Here is a 15,927-nt window from a genome sequence, read left to right on the forward strand (position 1 = left end):
TGGCACGGTGACAAACTAAACTAGTACGACTGGATTATGTTCCGCTAATCCAACACACAGAAATAACCATGGAGATAACATGAGTGGCTCGTCCGAGTCTGAACAACTTAAACCCCATATGGTTGACCGGAGTCCGTCAGGGAGAGAGCTTTCGTTGAAAATAGACGAGTGCCGCGCTATGAGCTTGTGGATCTGCTATTTTTTTTTATCGTGAACATTTGTACAAATCTTTGAATATATACTTTTTAAAGCGAACATTTGTAACTGAAATCTTTGCTTCTGGCGGTCCCTTGAACATAATATTTTACAAATGTTCGCTTTAAAGAATAAATATTCAAAGATTTGCACAAATGTTCACGATTTCTTCACGAAGTTCATATAGCGTGGCACTCAGTGCCGTGCTATGAGCTTGTATATCTGCTATTTTTGAATAGCCAAAAATGACACAGATGCGTGTCATTTGATTCTATCCATAGATATAAAACAGATAGTCACACAGTAAGTGGCCTACAGTATGTCTGAGTTCACAGCCAGGGACCTGATGAAGCTCAATGCTATTGACACCATAACCAACACATCTTATAGAACAAATGCATAATCAAGACCGCATGGATTGATTAACCACTTGAGCCCTAGCATCCCTATTCTGGGGGGGGGGCACCAAACTTTGCCGAGCTACAAGCTCACTCAGGTCTATTTTACTAAGTGCTGAGGGTCAAAGTGGTTAATTCCTCTCCCGTGTTTGACATGAACAAGTGAGGCAACGTGAAGCTATGATACATTCATTTATTTCTATGATTCTATCTGCATGTGTGAGGTGTGGAGGTATCAGGCTACGTTAGAGATATTTGAGTTAGTTAGGTCTATGAGCTGCAGTAGAGACAGACAGCAGAGCTCTATGGACAGGATAACTGTCCTTTCACAAGAGACAGACAGTTAGTGACAGACTGAAATGAAACAAGCAGTTAGTGGACAATTAGCCAAATCAGCACCGAAAGATTAGCTCCAAACCACATGAAAAACCAAAAGAATTGGAGGATACACGGAGACCGGAGGGAGAAAGCGAAGGCGAGGGCAAAAGGAACTAAAAGTAAAAATTGTGAGAAAGTAAGCTACTGTAGATGGGTTTACAGTAATCTGAGAATTACCCAACTAACAGTTAGATATGAATGCTAGATCAGATATCTAGCCCTGTTAAGCATCTTCAAATCAAAAGGGAGACAATATGGTACAGTACTGTATATGTTGGAACACATACTGTACAATACATGTCAGAATATGTGTTTGAGCAATTGTATTTCCCCTGTCCAAATTAGGTTTTGAAGTGGTGTTCAGCTCTCTTTATTCACAAATAATCTATTTTTTTTAATAACAGCAGAGTTGATTATCCTGCTCAAACCATGGCCACTTACTAAAATGATTCAGTTATAAGTGGTGCTTATTTTTTTATTTTTGGGCAATACGCCCTCAACATTGTGGTAAGCACTATCTTCTTGGAGCTTGGAATAAACATTGCTTTACTACTCCAGCAAGTGGGAGAAGCCATAATGTATTAACATCCAAAAATGAGTACCAGCTGAGTCAGTAAGCTGAACATTACCAAAACGTTTTATGCTCTCCAAAAAGGTTTTAAGTTATATTGAATTCCATGTTGTTAGTAAGGTTGGTTTGCTGAAAAATATTTTATATACAATATATTACTTTAGAATGGTGATGAGAGCTCTACATCAAAGCAGTGGGTATTAGCTGAAAATAATTCAAACCCTCCAGCCAATCAGAATCAAGTATTCTCCCTGGTATACACACTCACACATATCATTGCTGTTGGGCAGAAACCTTGTATCTTCATATTCAACTTAATACCCTGCTTCGCCATACAAGAGTGTCACCAGCACAAACAGCCGATCTATGAGCACGTTGCTACAACACGTCGCATCACGTTGTGAGCTTGTAGATCGGCTATTTGTGCTATCTTTTTTAACATTTTGAAAGTGAAAGCGTTTAAGTCTGCCTGTGGGTTTTACGAATATTAAAGCAAGGACAACTACATGGAATCCATTGGAAGCTAGCTTCTTTTTTTCCCCCATTTACTGAAAAGAAACCGCTTTGGACATACAAGGTTTCTGTCCTACAGCGATAACATATACTGTAGATATGGGGAGACGGACAGAGAGACGGGCAGAAGAGGAGAGAGCAAAGAATAAGATTCATATATAGTTGGGTGGCAGTGTCGCACAGCGGAGATAGCTGATCTACAAGCTCACAAGCTTGTAGGTCTGCTATTTCAGTGCACGATTCAACGTGCAACCAAGTATGAATCACGCATAAAAGGAAGGCACGGTAATGTACAGTACATACCATAAGCTGGAGCAGCTGCAGCTGCAGGGTTATATCCATACGGTGTACCGAAGCCTGTAGGGGAAGAGATTGCAGAGAACAATGTTTTTTTCCCCCCAAAATCATACAGTATACGAATCCGGGCTCCAATTAAAGATAAAGACTGCACGTACTTTAGTTAAAAGTGCTGCGTGTGATATTTCTTTAAAAGGTTGAAGCTCTATATTCTGAGAGCTTTAACCTATATTCCCTAATCATTGCTGTAGTGTTTTTTCAGTACCAAGGATCTGAAAAAACAAGTGAGTGATGGAACAAAAACACAATCAAATTCAAGCCGATGAATAGGTTCTCTCTAATTATTGGATGAAATTGTTGCCCCACCTGAAAAATCGATTTTCCGTTCAAACATGTAAAGACTGGAGAGATGGTGAGACCCCTGTTACTGAACAAACACTCTACAGAATATAGAGCTACTTAACACTTATTCTAACAACAACAAAGAAATCACTTACAGCGCCTTTAAAAATGGTTGTGGGACTATAATCGTGAGTTGTGGGTTTATAGGTTTACTGTATTTACATGATAGATGTTTAACCCATTAAGACCGGGAAAGCATCTCATTTTAGATTTTAACCATTATCTTATACTTTGGCTATTTTTTTAAAAGAAAAAAAAACCCTATTCTACAAGTCTTCTTTTAAAGAGATCGGGGATCGACCGTACTGGAAATAAATATTCTATGATTTTAAGGTTTTAAGGATTTTAAGGTTAGTGAAAACTCTGGCAGTGGCTTAGCAAACAATGTTTTAATTCTGGCAGTCAAAAAGAACATTTAACTCAAATCTTTGCTTCTGGGGATTCTACAAATGTCTTCTAAATCCTAACAGTCTTTTGAAAAAACTTATGTTGCAATAATATCAGTGGTTCTCAAACCTTTTCATGTGAAGGACCCCCAAGATAATATGTATTTAGCTGTGGACCCCCCCCCCCCCCCCCCATCTCAAAATATGTTGTTCCAGGGACCCCTAGAAGCAAAGCGAAGAAATGTTCGCTTTTAAAAATACATTTGCACAAAAACGTTCACAATGTATCAAAAATATCAGATATACAAGCTCACGCGCTATGAGCTTGTATATCTGCTATTTTTTAATAGCCGAAGTATAAGATAATGGTTAAAGTGGTTACACAGATGCGTTCTCGATCTTAATGGGTTAATTGAGGGGAGACACACGCCACCCAACACAACACCCCCCCTCGTTGCCATGCTTACCTGGCAACGATCCGTATCCGGGAGTGGCGGCGCTGACGAAGGCTCCTCTGGCGAGGGCGGCCCGCCCTCTTCCTCTGGCCACCTGGGCTGCTACCGCTGAGGCGGCGGCTGCTGCCGCCAGCGCTCCTTTGGTCTGGACACACACATAGGGCTGGCACCATTACACAAATTTTAGTTGACGATTAATGGTCACACTGATAATTGCCATTAACGATTTGATTGTGTGCTTTGGCACGTAATGAATTTAAAAAAAAAAACATTCCTGTTTGCCTCGTAATAAAGAAATGCACAGGGCAGATATGACAAACAACTGAATATACAAAGAAATTACATAATTAAAAAACATAGCGGCAATAGCTGATCTACTAGCTTCCAACGCGTTGTAAGGACATTAATGTACGGGGAAAAAAATGACATGGAGATATGCGATATGCACGTCACACACGCACGGCACAATGCCACAAAGGGCACCAAGATATTGTTGCTCTCGGGCAGAAAGAGAATTATGGGCATCTCCATAATTCTCCACTTTTTTTATTGTAAATGAAATTATCGTCAAGAGTGTCGCACAAAAGTAGCGAAAATAGCTGTACAAGCTATGATCTACAAAAAGATTTGACATTGAAAGTGTATGATGTTGTTTCTGTGTTTTTTTTATTATAATTATTGAACCAATGAAAGGTATTAATAAGAGCTTGTGACTAAATCCATTGGAACACAGGCTAATCTTTTTTCCATTTCCTGAAATGTAACTGTTTTGGACATACAACAATGTTTCCAACCGACAGCAATGATATATGTGTACGTAACTATGTATAAATATGTACAAACACACCAAAAAAAAACGTTCAATTGAACCAAAATGTCTTTAAGAAGACATCACTTTATATTGATCTAATCTGATACCCAAAGTACACAGCTTTATTGACAAGGTTAAAAGATACCGGACTGGTAATCTGATAACTGTCAAGGCCACCACAGATTACCCTCCTGCTGAACACAGAGTTTATTGATTGCCAATTGGAAACAATATTGACAAAAGTGATCTGCCAACATTTGGAGGGGCAGTATTGATTACAAAAGTGACGAAGAAACAACTCAATCACTTGTCTAGGATGGATTGTGAAAGGCTTGACATTGACCCAGGGTTATTATACCGGTAGTTCACTAAAACTAAAGGATTAACGAAAACTAACCCTGACTAACTGAAACTAACTGAAATAGAAAAAAAAAAGAAACTGTATTGTGTGTTTATAGAGCTAACTAAAACTAACTAAAATTATAATAATAGAGAACATTTTCTTAGTTTTAGTCTTTGTCCAAAATAGCAAAAATAGCAGATCTACAATGCGTCACAATGCAACATGTTGTGAGCTGGTAGGTCGGCTATTTTTGCTATTTCTATGACCTTGTTGAATCTTGCCACTGACTAATCTATATTACTAAAAGCTGATAAAAATTTAACTAAAACTAAGCCTTTTCAGAAGAAAATCAAAAAGTCCAAAAGTCAAAGCGAAATAAAAAAATAAAGAATAATGAAAAATGCCAAACTGTAATAACCCTGCATTGACCATATTCACACAGCGGCCATTTTGCTATTACATCACACAGCGTGAAACGGTCAACTGGGGCATGTGAAAGGAAATGCTCAGTAACAGAGACGTGAAACTGACTCTAATACTGGCACCAACGCAAGTAAACATTGTCCTCACCCTGTGATACTAGCTTCCTGTGCGTGTGTGTGTGTGTGTGTGTGTGTGTGTGTGTGTGTGTGTGTGTGTGTGTGTGTGTGTGTGTGTGTGTGTGTGTGTGTGTGTGTGTGTGTGTGTGTGTGTGTGTGTGTGTGTGTGTGTGTGTACCTGAGGGAGTATCTTCTTCTTCTTGTTGGCTGCTGCGTTGGGTCCAGAGAACAGCTTCTCCAGGGCAGCAAGTGCAGCACTGGCCTTCGCTACCTTCTTATTGGGGCCTGCCCCGCGGAACTTCTGTCCATCGACCTCCACCTGACACACACAAGCACATTTTTGATTTAGGGTCAAGCCAATTTTAGGCCAACGTTCTACTGTATTGAAAGGAATTAAATATTATTTTCGACAGCTAGTTGTTGATGCCCTATTCTAATTACAAGCTCTAAATTCTAGATAGATCAGACCAGATAATAAGAACACAGCAGGTACAGTATGAAAGATAAAGAGACACCACAGACAGTCACATTTGTCATTAGTCCACAAAGAGTAAAAGTGTCACAAGAACAAGAGTCACATTGGTCATTCAACCACGGACCGGCGGGAACATTAGCATCAATGTACAGTTTCATGGGTGTCCGGTCCGTTGGTCTGCCGCATTGGAAGGATAAAACCTGCGTTCACAGCTGGTCCTCAGCCGCCCAACTATTTCCTTCTGGAGAGGGTGGGAGGGGAAGGGACGGCGCATACGCTGGGCAAACCGGGCAATTTCCCAGGGCGCCAAGTTCCTAGGGGCAGTACCACAGGGCGCCGTGCCACCACAGGTGAAATAGATAGATAATTGCACTCGCTATGACGCCACAAGTTAGTCAACAGACAGGAGTCAGGATAAAAGAAGACAAAGCCACCACGTCAGAGAGTGTGTGTGTGTGTGTGTGTGTGTGTGTGTGTGTGTGTGTGTGTGTGTGTGTGTGTGTGTGTGTGTGTGTGTGTGTGTGTGTGTGTGTGTGTGTGTGTGTGTGCACGGCAAGCGGACGCACGCTATCCCCTGTGTGCATAATGGAGGAGAGGACAGAGAGACAGAACACACAACTTTGCCTTGCTTGCTTTTCGTGGTAAGTAGAACTTTAGTTGCCGTTCAGAGGGCTGTCTCACAGTGATGTCTATGCGTGGTGTGTTTGCATTTGCCAGTGCTCAACGCACAACATTGAAACTGGAGCCTTTCTTTAATATCATTTCACCATACAGAGCCTACTCTCAGACAGAGCCTGACTGACCCATTTGCCCTAATTTCGATGTATGCGGACGGTGACAACGTTATAACCCGCTATGGTTCTCAATCTTGAAAACCGGCGCTGCGTACCCCCCCCACCCCCCCACCCTTGCCTTCGCCATCCCCTCCACACTTCCACACCTGTTTAGCACCAATGACAGAGACAGTTTTCATCACTATAGCTTGTTCAGTCTGTTACTGTCCATTTATTTTCTTTTTTTCTACTGATAAACTAACCATTATTCATCCATTAAGCCTGTTAGTGCTGACATTGTGTGCAAATAACAGAAAAAAGAAGAAAGAAAATAACAAAATAAAACCAATGTATTTATCCATCAGTCAAAAACAGGCCAGCCAGCCAGTGGGGGTAGCCTATCAGTCAGTCAGTGAGTCAGCCAACCAGTCACTCAAGTCAATCAGTCTAGGGGAACAAGACAGCTTGTTTAGCTATGGCCCGCTGTCAGGCAGGCCTGCTAATCAATCAGCGGAGCAACGGAGCGGCCAGGCGCGACGGAAAACAACACAGCCCGCAGAGAACAGGCCTGCTTGGGGAGCCAAGCCGACTGATTTACCTTACCACTGATCAGCTTTTTGGTTCGTGTGTTTGTGTGTGTGTGTGTGTGTGTGTGTGTGTGTGTGTGTGTGTGTGTGTGTGTGTGTGTGTGTGTGTGTGTGTGTGTGTGTGTGTGTGCCCATGTACAGTAAATATGTGTGATGATGAGACATGCTCACATATACTACATTATCTGTTATCTTTATAGATCATACACAGTAAAGTCTGTTGTTACTTTAACTCTGAGAGACCATTTTTACACTTAAATTTAAGCTCAGGATTTACTGATTACATGTATGCAGTTATTTACTTTTCCCCCCTAATGCATATATGTGTTTTATTAAGCTGTGCGTGTGTGTGTGTGTGTGTGTGTGTGTGTGTGGACCTTACTTCCATAACAAAGCGCTTGTCGTGACTGCCTCCGCTCTCAGAGATGAGCTCATACTTGAGCCCTCGTCTCTTCTCATTCAGCTCCATTACTGGATTCTTTCCGCTTGCTGTCAGTATGGGACCCTGAGTTCTCACCTGAAGAAACACATAGGATGTTATAGGATTGTTCTTAAGACATCTCTCTCTCTCTCTCTCTCTCTCTCTCTCTCTCTCTCTCTCTCTCTCTCTCTCTCTCTCTCTCTCTCTCTCTCTCTCTCTCTCTCTCTCTCTCTCTCTCTCTCTCTCTCTCTCTCTCTCTCTCTCTCTCTCTCTCTCTCTCTCTCTCTCTCTCTCTCTCTCTCTCTCTCTCTCTCTCTCTCTCTCTCTCTCTAGATATATATATATATATAGATAGATAGATATATGGGAGAAACATCTTATCTCCATATTTTAACCTTTTGTTTTTTCGTAAATGAACACCCAACTTGATCATACAACAGCGTCACACATAAGTAGAACTGCTACTTTTGAATCTGAATCCTGAAAAGTAACAGTTTTGGGCATATGAGGTTTCCACCCGACAGAGACGATACACAATAAAGGATGAGATTGTCTACGGCTGCACAAAAGAAATATGCAAATTAGGTTTATTGGCAAAATTCACAAACTGTCAGCCGTTTGCAATAAACAAATCAAACTAGAACATTTTCAGCAGCTCAACACAACTAACCACCAAATTAGACATGAAATGCCACTTTCAATGTACGGTACTTAGTAGAGCACCCTGTTGCTGTTATGACTTGCTGCAAACGTGATGCATAGAAAGACACCAACGTTCTGGCATCGTTTCTGAGGATTCTTATCTTATTGCTCATGTGCAGTCACCCTCCCTCAGAACTAATATTCTTGGGTTTGCGTTTTGCAACCGCCTTCTTCAAATTCCACCAGAGATTCTCTATGGGGTTCAAGTCAGGAGGCTGTCACGACCACTCTAGACTCTTCCACTATTCTTAAAGAGATAGTGCAGCCAAAAAAATCATTTTTTCTATCGATTAGTCATCCCATGGAGGATATTTTTTTGTTTTTGTCGCATTCCTAAGCCAATAATTTGATGACCAGCGGACCGGTAGGCAGCGGTTCCGGTAGAAGACACAAAGGAGACTCTTTGTGTCTCCTCCCGGAACCGCTGTCGGTCATCAAATTATTGTCTTAGGAATGCGACAAAAACCAAAAAAAATCCATGTATTCAAGTCTCCATGGGGTGACTAATCGATAGAAAAAAAGTTTTTTTTTTGGGTGAACTAGCCCTTTAAGAATAATGGAAGAGTCTAGAGTGGTCGTTATTATCCTGAATAAACAAATAAAGTCTGAATGTCTGTGTGTGTGTGTGTGTGTGTGTGTGTGTGTGTGTGTGTGTGTGTGTGTGTGTGTGTGTGTGTGTGTGTGTGTGTGTGTGTGTGTGTGTGTGTGTGTGTGTGTGTGTGTGTGTGTGTTTCTGTTCCCACCTCCAGTGTGTTGGAGCTATCTGTGGAGTGTGTTGGGTTATTGCTAGCAGGTGTAGAGGTTTCACTCTTTCCCTCGCCATCTGACTTCTCATCTGAACTCATGGGGTCCAGGTCTGAGTCAAAACCCGTAGGATAGCCCATCGCCTGGAGCACCTGGAGAAGGAGGACAGAGGAGAGGGTTTGGGGCATGAGTTTAATTGATTGATGGATGTTTTTATTGACCAAAAAGATGCATGACCATATCGTTGGGCAGAAACCTTGGTTCTCCATATTCTACTTTTAAAATTTGCCTGGTAAAAGTAGTCTAATTTGACTAGATAAAATTTAGCAACAAACAAGTTCTGAATTCAAAACACCACATTCTCTGCAAAGAGTGGTTGTTGCACATTTCAGCAAGCACAACACCACTAGCAGATCTTTGATGATGCTCCAGTTGTCAGTTTTTGGACTCCTTGGTCTGAGGAGAATGTTCAATAGCTGTGTCGGTTGCTGCTGATTTGTGCCAAGCCAACTTGATTTTGAACAGCTTACATTTGATTGATTTATTTTTGTAATAGTTCCGCATGGAATTATTACGTGCCAAGCTTTCCGTGTTTGTACTAGGCTATCATTAAATGTTGTATGTATGTATGTATCTCTCTCTCACGAAGAATACATTTCTTCTCTTTTCTTTTTTACTTTAAATTTGTAATATTAATGCCGCTTTCTATGCCAATGTATTGTACTAAAATTTCCTTTCATTTTTTGGTTGATCAGTAATTGGATGTTATGTGTACCCGTTCATCTTGTATTGAGTATTGAGTGTTTTGTAGTTGTTTGTTATGTGTTTGTATGAGTGTATAACTTTTTGAAAAATTCAATACAAATATTTGAATAATAATCTCTCTCTCACGTTAAAGTGTGTCTGATATGTGTGTGTGTGTGTGTGTGTGTGTGTGTGTGTGTGTGTGTGTGTGTGTGTGTGTGTGTGTGTGTGTATAGCTGCACAGCATTGCAGACAGACAGAGACAGAGAGAGAGACAGAGAGATGTGAAAAGAGTAAAGACACAGAAAGACAGAAACATGGAGAGTAACAAAGAGAGGTAAGAGACAGAGATAGCTGGAGAGAATGGAGGGATGTATGGAGGGAGAAAGAGAGGAAGAGCCTTTTACGGTGTTGGAGAGGATAGCGGATTATCCGTGCTCTGAAGAACGTCTTTGTTCAAAACCACTTTGGGATTACAAGGATTTGCCCACCTTCATGCGTACACATGCGCGCACACACACACACACACACACACGCACACGGATCATGGACATTGCTACAGCTAGCCTAACATCATTACATTTCTTTGCCTTAGTCTGTCCATTCTGTGTGAGGCTACCTGTCTCTCTGGTATAACATGTCTATCCTGTGTGAGACTGCCTGTCTCTCTGGTATAACATGTCTATCCTGTGTGAGACTACCTGTCTCTCTGGTATAACATGTCCATTCTGTGTGAGGCTACCTGTCTCTCTGGTATAACATGTCCATTCTGTGTGAGACTACCTGTCTCTCTGGTATAACATGTCCATTCTGTGTGAGACTACCTGTCTCTCTGGTATAACATGTCCATTCTGTGTGAGGCTACCTGTCTCTCTGGTATAACATGTCTATCCTGTGTGAGACTGCCTGTCTCTCTGGTATAACATGTCCATTCTGTGTGTGAGGCTACCTGTCTCTCTGGTATAACATGTCCATTCTGTGTGTGAGGCTACCTGTCTCTCTGGTATAACATGTCCATTCTGTGTGAGACTACCTGTCTCTCTGGTATAACATGTCCATTCTGTGTGAGACTACCTGTCTCTCTGGTATAACATGTCCATTCTGTGTGAGACTACCTGTCTCTCTGGTATAACATGTCCATTCTGTGTGAGACTACCTGTCTCTCTGGTATAACATGTCCATTCTGTGTGAGACTACCTGTCTCTCTGGTATAACATGTCCATTCTGTGTGAGGCTACCTGTCTTTGGTATAACATGTCCATTCTGTGTGTGAGGCTACCTGTCTCTCTGGTATAACATGTCCATTCTGTGTGAGGCTACCTGTCTCTCTGGTATAACATGTCCATTCTGTGTGAGACTACCTGTCTCTCTGGTATAACATGTCCATTCTGTGTGTGAGACTACCTGTCTCTCTGGTATAACATGTCCATTCTGTGTGAGACTACCTGTCTCTCTGGTATAACATGTCCATTCTGTGTGTGAGACTGCCTGTCTCTCTGGTATAACATGTCCATTCTGTGTGTGAGACTACCTGTCTCTCTGGTATAACATGTCCATTCTGTGTGAGACTACCTGTCTCTCTGGTATAACATGTCCATTCTGTGTGAGACTACCTGTCTCTCTGGTATAACATGTCCATTCTGTGTGAGACTACCTGTCTCTCTGGTATAACATGTCCATTCTGTGTGAGACTACCTGTCTCTCTGGTATAACATGTCCATTCTGTGTGAGACTACCTGTCTCTCTGGTATAACATGTCCATTCTGTGTGAGACTACCTGTCTCTCTGGTATAACATGTCCATTCTGTGTGAGACTACCTGTCTCTCTGGTATAACATGTCCATTCTGTGTGAGACTACCTGTCTCTCTGGTATAACATGTCCATTCTGTGTGTGAGACTACCTGTCTCTCTGGTATAACATGTCCATTCTGTGTGAGACTACCTGTCTCTCTGGTATAACATGTCCATTCTGTGTGAGACTACCTGTCTCTCTGGTTTAACATGGCATGACTTTCACAACTAGAATATTCATTGAAACGTCCACCTCTGAATTTAATCACGCAGCAAGAGAACCAGACACCTGCTTCTTGCTTCATCCCTCGTTTATCTTCTTCTCATCCATCCATCTTTACCCCTCTCCACATTTCTTCTCATCCCCTTCTTGTCTTCATCCCTCTCTCTCTCCCCTTTTCTTCAACATCCCTCTCCTCGTTTCTTCTCATCCTCCCCCTCTTCTTCATCCCTCTCTCCTCTACCATTTTTATACCTCTCCCCTTTTCTACCCATTCCTCTCTCTCTATCTCACCACCCCCTCCTCTTCTTCATCCTTCTCTCCATCTCACTCTTTTCTACCCATCCCTCTCTCTCCCCAAACCTCTCCTCCTCTTCTCATTGCTCTCCATCCCTCCCCTCTTTTCTTCTCCACCCCATCCCCCTCTTCATCTCCCTCTTTTCTACCCATCCCTCTCCTCTCTATATCATCCCATCATCCACCAATCGTCGTCTCTCCCTGGTGTTCCTTACCTTGACGGCCACGTGGAGCTTGGCGGTCTTCTTGGAGGAGCCGGAGGCTTCGTAGACGGTTCCGTCCAGGTCCACGGACATGGTGAAGACCGGAGCGTGAACCGGGCCCGACTGGGACAGCAGGCGGTACTGCAGCCCCGGCCGGATCTGGTTCAACCGCATCAGGGCGTTCATGGGCTGGTTGGAGTCTATGGCTTTACTGTCTAGGACTGTTGTAGAGACAAAGCCAAAAAAGAAAACCAGAACGGAGATAGGTTTACCACTTACCCTCTATTCTTAGTAAAAAATGACCTGATTTGCAACTGCACTCGGATGGCTTTGTTCGGTCTACACCAGATCTCTTTACCAAAAATAGCAAGTCTACAAGTTCAAAACGCGTCGTGTTGCGATGGGTTGTGAGCTTGTAGATCTGCTATATGCTTACAGGAGCTCAGAATAGGGATGCTTCAAATGGTTAAGGAGCAGTGGTAGAAAGAACTAAGTACATTTACTCAAGTACTGTACTTAATTACTAATTTGAGGGATTTTATTTTACTTGAGTATTTAAATGTTGTTTTCTTTATACTTCCACTCCACTAGGGAGTAACTCATATTTGCAAAACATACATTAACCCATTAAAACCGGGAAAGCATGCGTTGGCTATTCAAAAATAGCAGATATACAAGCTCACATCGCGTCACTTTGTGCCGCACTGCGAGCTTGTACATCTGCTATTTTTGAACATTTTTGAAAAATCTTGAAAGTGTGAGAACTAGAATTGGCCTCAGATCTTAATGGGCTAGCCACTTCGGCTTTTTTTTGGCAAAAGTAGCAGATCTACATGCTCACGATGCGGCGTTGTGAGCTTGAAGATTGGCTATTTTTAATGAAAATGATCTTTATTTATATAGCACCTTTCATACACAAAATGAAACTCAAAGTGCTTACCCAGAAAAGAAAGATACATACATTAAAATACAAAATACAATAAAATTAGTACATTATAAAAGGGGAAAATAACAATAAACGAAGAATAAAAACATATCAAATGAGCAGCAAACTAAAAAACACTCCAAAAACACTGCAGAGGAAAACATAAAAAAGCTTAAGATCACGCTTAAAAGTATCTTCAAAGTCAAGTTTTTGAAAAAGTCACAAAAACTTTGGTACTTTATGTATATTTTGATGCCAATACTTTTGTACTTTCACTCAGTGGTTCTGAGACTTGTTGTGAGCTTGTAGATGAGACATTTTTGCCATTTGTCGTACAACAATATACAGGGCTTAAGTAGTTAAATCCTTGTTGTGGCTGTTCACTCATTAGAGCAGGTCTGTGTTACTCTCAAGCTCCTGTGTCTTTCGATGGCTTCGCATTTGTTTTCCAATAGCTTAAATGTGTCCCTCTGCCCGTGCGACACCTCCCAGCAGGGACACAGAGCCTGGAGACGCTCAGGAGGCTTCAGGAAACATTGCCGGTCAATACTATTGATCCACCTCCGAGGCGCAGAGAGGAAGAGAAGGTGAGATAGAGATAGAGATACAGTACTAGTGAGAGAGAAGCTAATCTATGGCTGGGTGTCCACCAGAGCAGTTTCTTCCCAGGTAAAAAAAAAACGTCAGGCGCTCGCCTAAAAACGCTTCCAAATGCCCGAGTTGAAAAGATATTTCATCTCTCGGCAAGCAGATAAAAACGCCACAAGTGAACGCGCAGAGAAAAATAGAATAGTAGAATAGTGCAGAGAAGCACGCCTTGTCGCGCTGCTGGAGGTTACAAAAAACACGGCGCTCCCGTTGTAAACATACGCTGTGCTCCCCTACCTTTCCTCAGGTTCCGCTTCATCTTCTTAATGAGGTCTTTGTCATCCATCGCTCCGTCCTCGTATGGCCTCTTCAGACCTGAACCTGGGGAGAGAGAGAGGTTCAATCTTGTGTTTTATTGTTACATATTGTATACAGGCACATAAGGGTAAAACTTATTTTTGTTCGGCTTCCTTCAGACAATATAGTAGAGACAGATAGACACACAGACAGAGAGACAAAGAGAGAGTCTGACAATCACTGGCTATAACCAGTACATACTCTATGACACATATAACTACAAAGCAGACAGACAAGACAGACAGACAGACAGACAAGACACATACCTTCTTTGTCAGACCAAGGATATTTCTGCGAGGGTTTACTTGAGGGAAGAGGCTCCATCTCCAACACCTTGTAGATTTGTCCGAACGCCATGAGTCTCAGAGCATGCTGTTGAAAACACACACGCACGCACACACAAATCGATGGTATGAAAACAACATCAAGCACACAAACGCATATGTAAACAGTGACACACATTTGCACAGAATCACAGAAAGTGTGTTTGTTGCCTATCGACAGAGATGGATAGGCACACTCGTATACAGAGAAAGTCAACCAGTAGGACATGCACACATGTGAAGATTTATTTTTTTGTTAAACTTGATAAATTGACCACTCCGCATAATAGTACTTGGGTTAGCAGTTAGCATGTAAAGTATATTTTGATGCCATTACTTTTGTACTTTTACTCAAGTACTCAAATACAGGACTTTTACTTGTAACAGAGTATTTCTACATTGTGATATTGCTAGTTTCACTTGAAACTAGCAATACCTGGTACTGCCAGACCCCTAGTGGTTGAAATCTGAATGGCCGGACTTCGCATGACGTGTGCAGAGGAAAAGAGGAAAAGAGGGACAAGAGAGGGACGAAAGAGGGACAAAAGAGGGACGAAAGAGGGACAGACAAAGCCTCATGTAGGCCGACCCTCTGGGTCTGGCAAAAATGTAGTACTTCTTCCTAGCACTGCACAAGGTAAGTAGAGTATCTCAGATATTCATAAGGCATGGTTTAGCTCTATGACAGAAGTTCTCTCTCTCTCTCTGTGTGTGTCCTATCTCCTCTTGTATCTGACCCAGCACAATTACCCCTATTGACATTCCAACCTCGTTCTGCCTGCCTTCAAAGGAAACAGACAGCAGGATCCTCTATCTATTCTATGCCATGCCACACCAGTCAGTGTGTGTGCGTACAAGGATCACGGTGTGCACAGCCACGTGCACACACACACACACACACACACACGTTTGTATTAATATACTTGTGAGGACATCAACATGAATGCCGCTTTTATTTACTTTTTGACATTTATAACCTTAACAGCAAAAAATAGATGATCTACAAGGCTAGCTTTGTAGTAGTACTTTTTCCACCACTGGTCAGTCCCCAGTCAGTGTAGATAGGAGATAACAGTAATGTTTTTATCTATGTGAACCCTAGCGTCCTTATTCTTGGGCAAACAATTTGGCAAACATAGCTGAATGAGCATGTTGATCGGCTATTTCCGGCAAAGATATTTAGCGTCGAACGAAAACAGGAGGAGGGCCTAGTATAGAGCCCCGGGGGAATCCAAGTATAGGGTTTAAGTGGTTAAGTGTAAATGTTTGTGAATGGGCACTTATGGACTGTAGGTAAGGGTTTTGGTGTGCGTGTGTGTGTGTGGAACTCATAGCAAAGGACATATCAAAATATCATGCATCCTCAGTGAGAATGTACAAACATTCCCGGGTCATTCCATCCATGATTCATCTCTGTGATAACCCAGACATCTTTACATCTTTGACAGCCAACACCAGATGTTGCTGTGGTTGATGAAAGAGACCAGA

General features: G+C 42.0%; 2 protein-coding genes across 7 annotated transcripts in view; one reads left to right on the forward strand and one right to left on the reverse strand.

The window, feature by feature from the left end:
- Positions 1 to 15,927, forward strand: part of rc3h2 (ring finger and CCCH-type domains 2) — a 309,407-nt gene that overhangs the window by 178,792 nt on the left and 114,688 nt on the right. The gene's annotated exons all lie outside the window — the stretch shown is intronic.
- The window catches only part of strbp (spermatid perinuclear RNA binding protein), a 118,447-nt gene that overhangs the window by 3,469 nt on the left and 99,051 nt on the right, over positions 1 to 15,927 (reverse strand). For 5 of the 6 annotated variants that reach the window (XM_084047698.1, XM_084047695.1, XM_084047696.1 and 2 more), the window contains exons 11-18: positions 14,383 to 14,488; positions 14,057 to 14,140; positions 12,259 to 12,467; positions 8,990 to 9,142; positions 7,506 to 7,640; positions 5,467 to 5,607; positions 3,608 to 3,758; positions 2,359 to 2,412 (exon numbers count right to left, since the gene is read on the reverse strand). In XM_084047698.1, the coding sequence (XP_083903824.1) occupies positions 2,359 to 2,412; positions 3,608 to 3,758; positions 5,467 to 5,607; positions 7,506 to 7,640; positions 8,990 to 9,142; positions 12,259 to 12,467; positions 14,057 to 14,140; positions 14,383 to 14,488 (1,033 nt within the window). The remainder of the gene's footprint in view (positions 1 to 2,358; positions 2,413 to 3,607; positions 3,759 to 5,466; positions 5,608 to 7,505; positions 7,641 to 8,989; positions 9,143 to 12,258; positions 12,468 to 14,056; positions 14,141 to 14,382; positions 14,489 to 15,927) is intronic. The other variant, XM_084047700.1, reaches the window with a different exon arrangement.

This window comes from Gymnoscopelus microlampas, assembly GCF_963454915.1.
Source record: "Gymnoscopelus microlampas genome assembly, chromosome: 21".
Classification (NCBI taxonomy): Eukaryota; Metazoa; Chordata; class Actinopteri; order Myctophiformes; family Myctophidae; genus Gymnoscopelus; species Gymnoscopelus microlampas.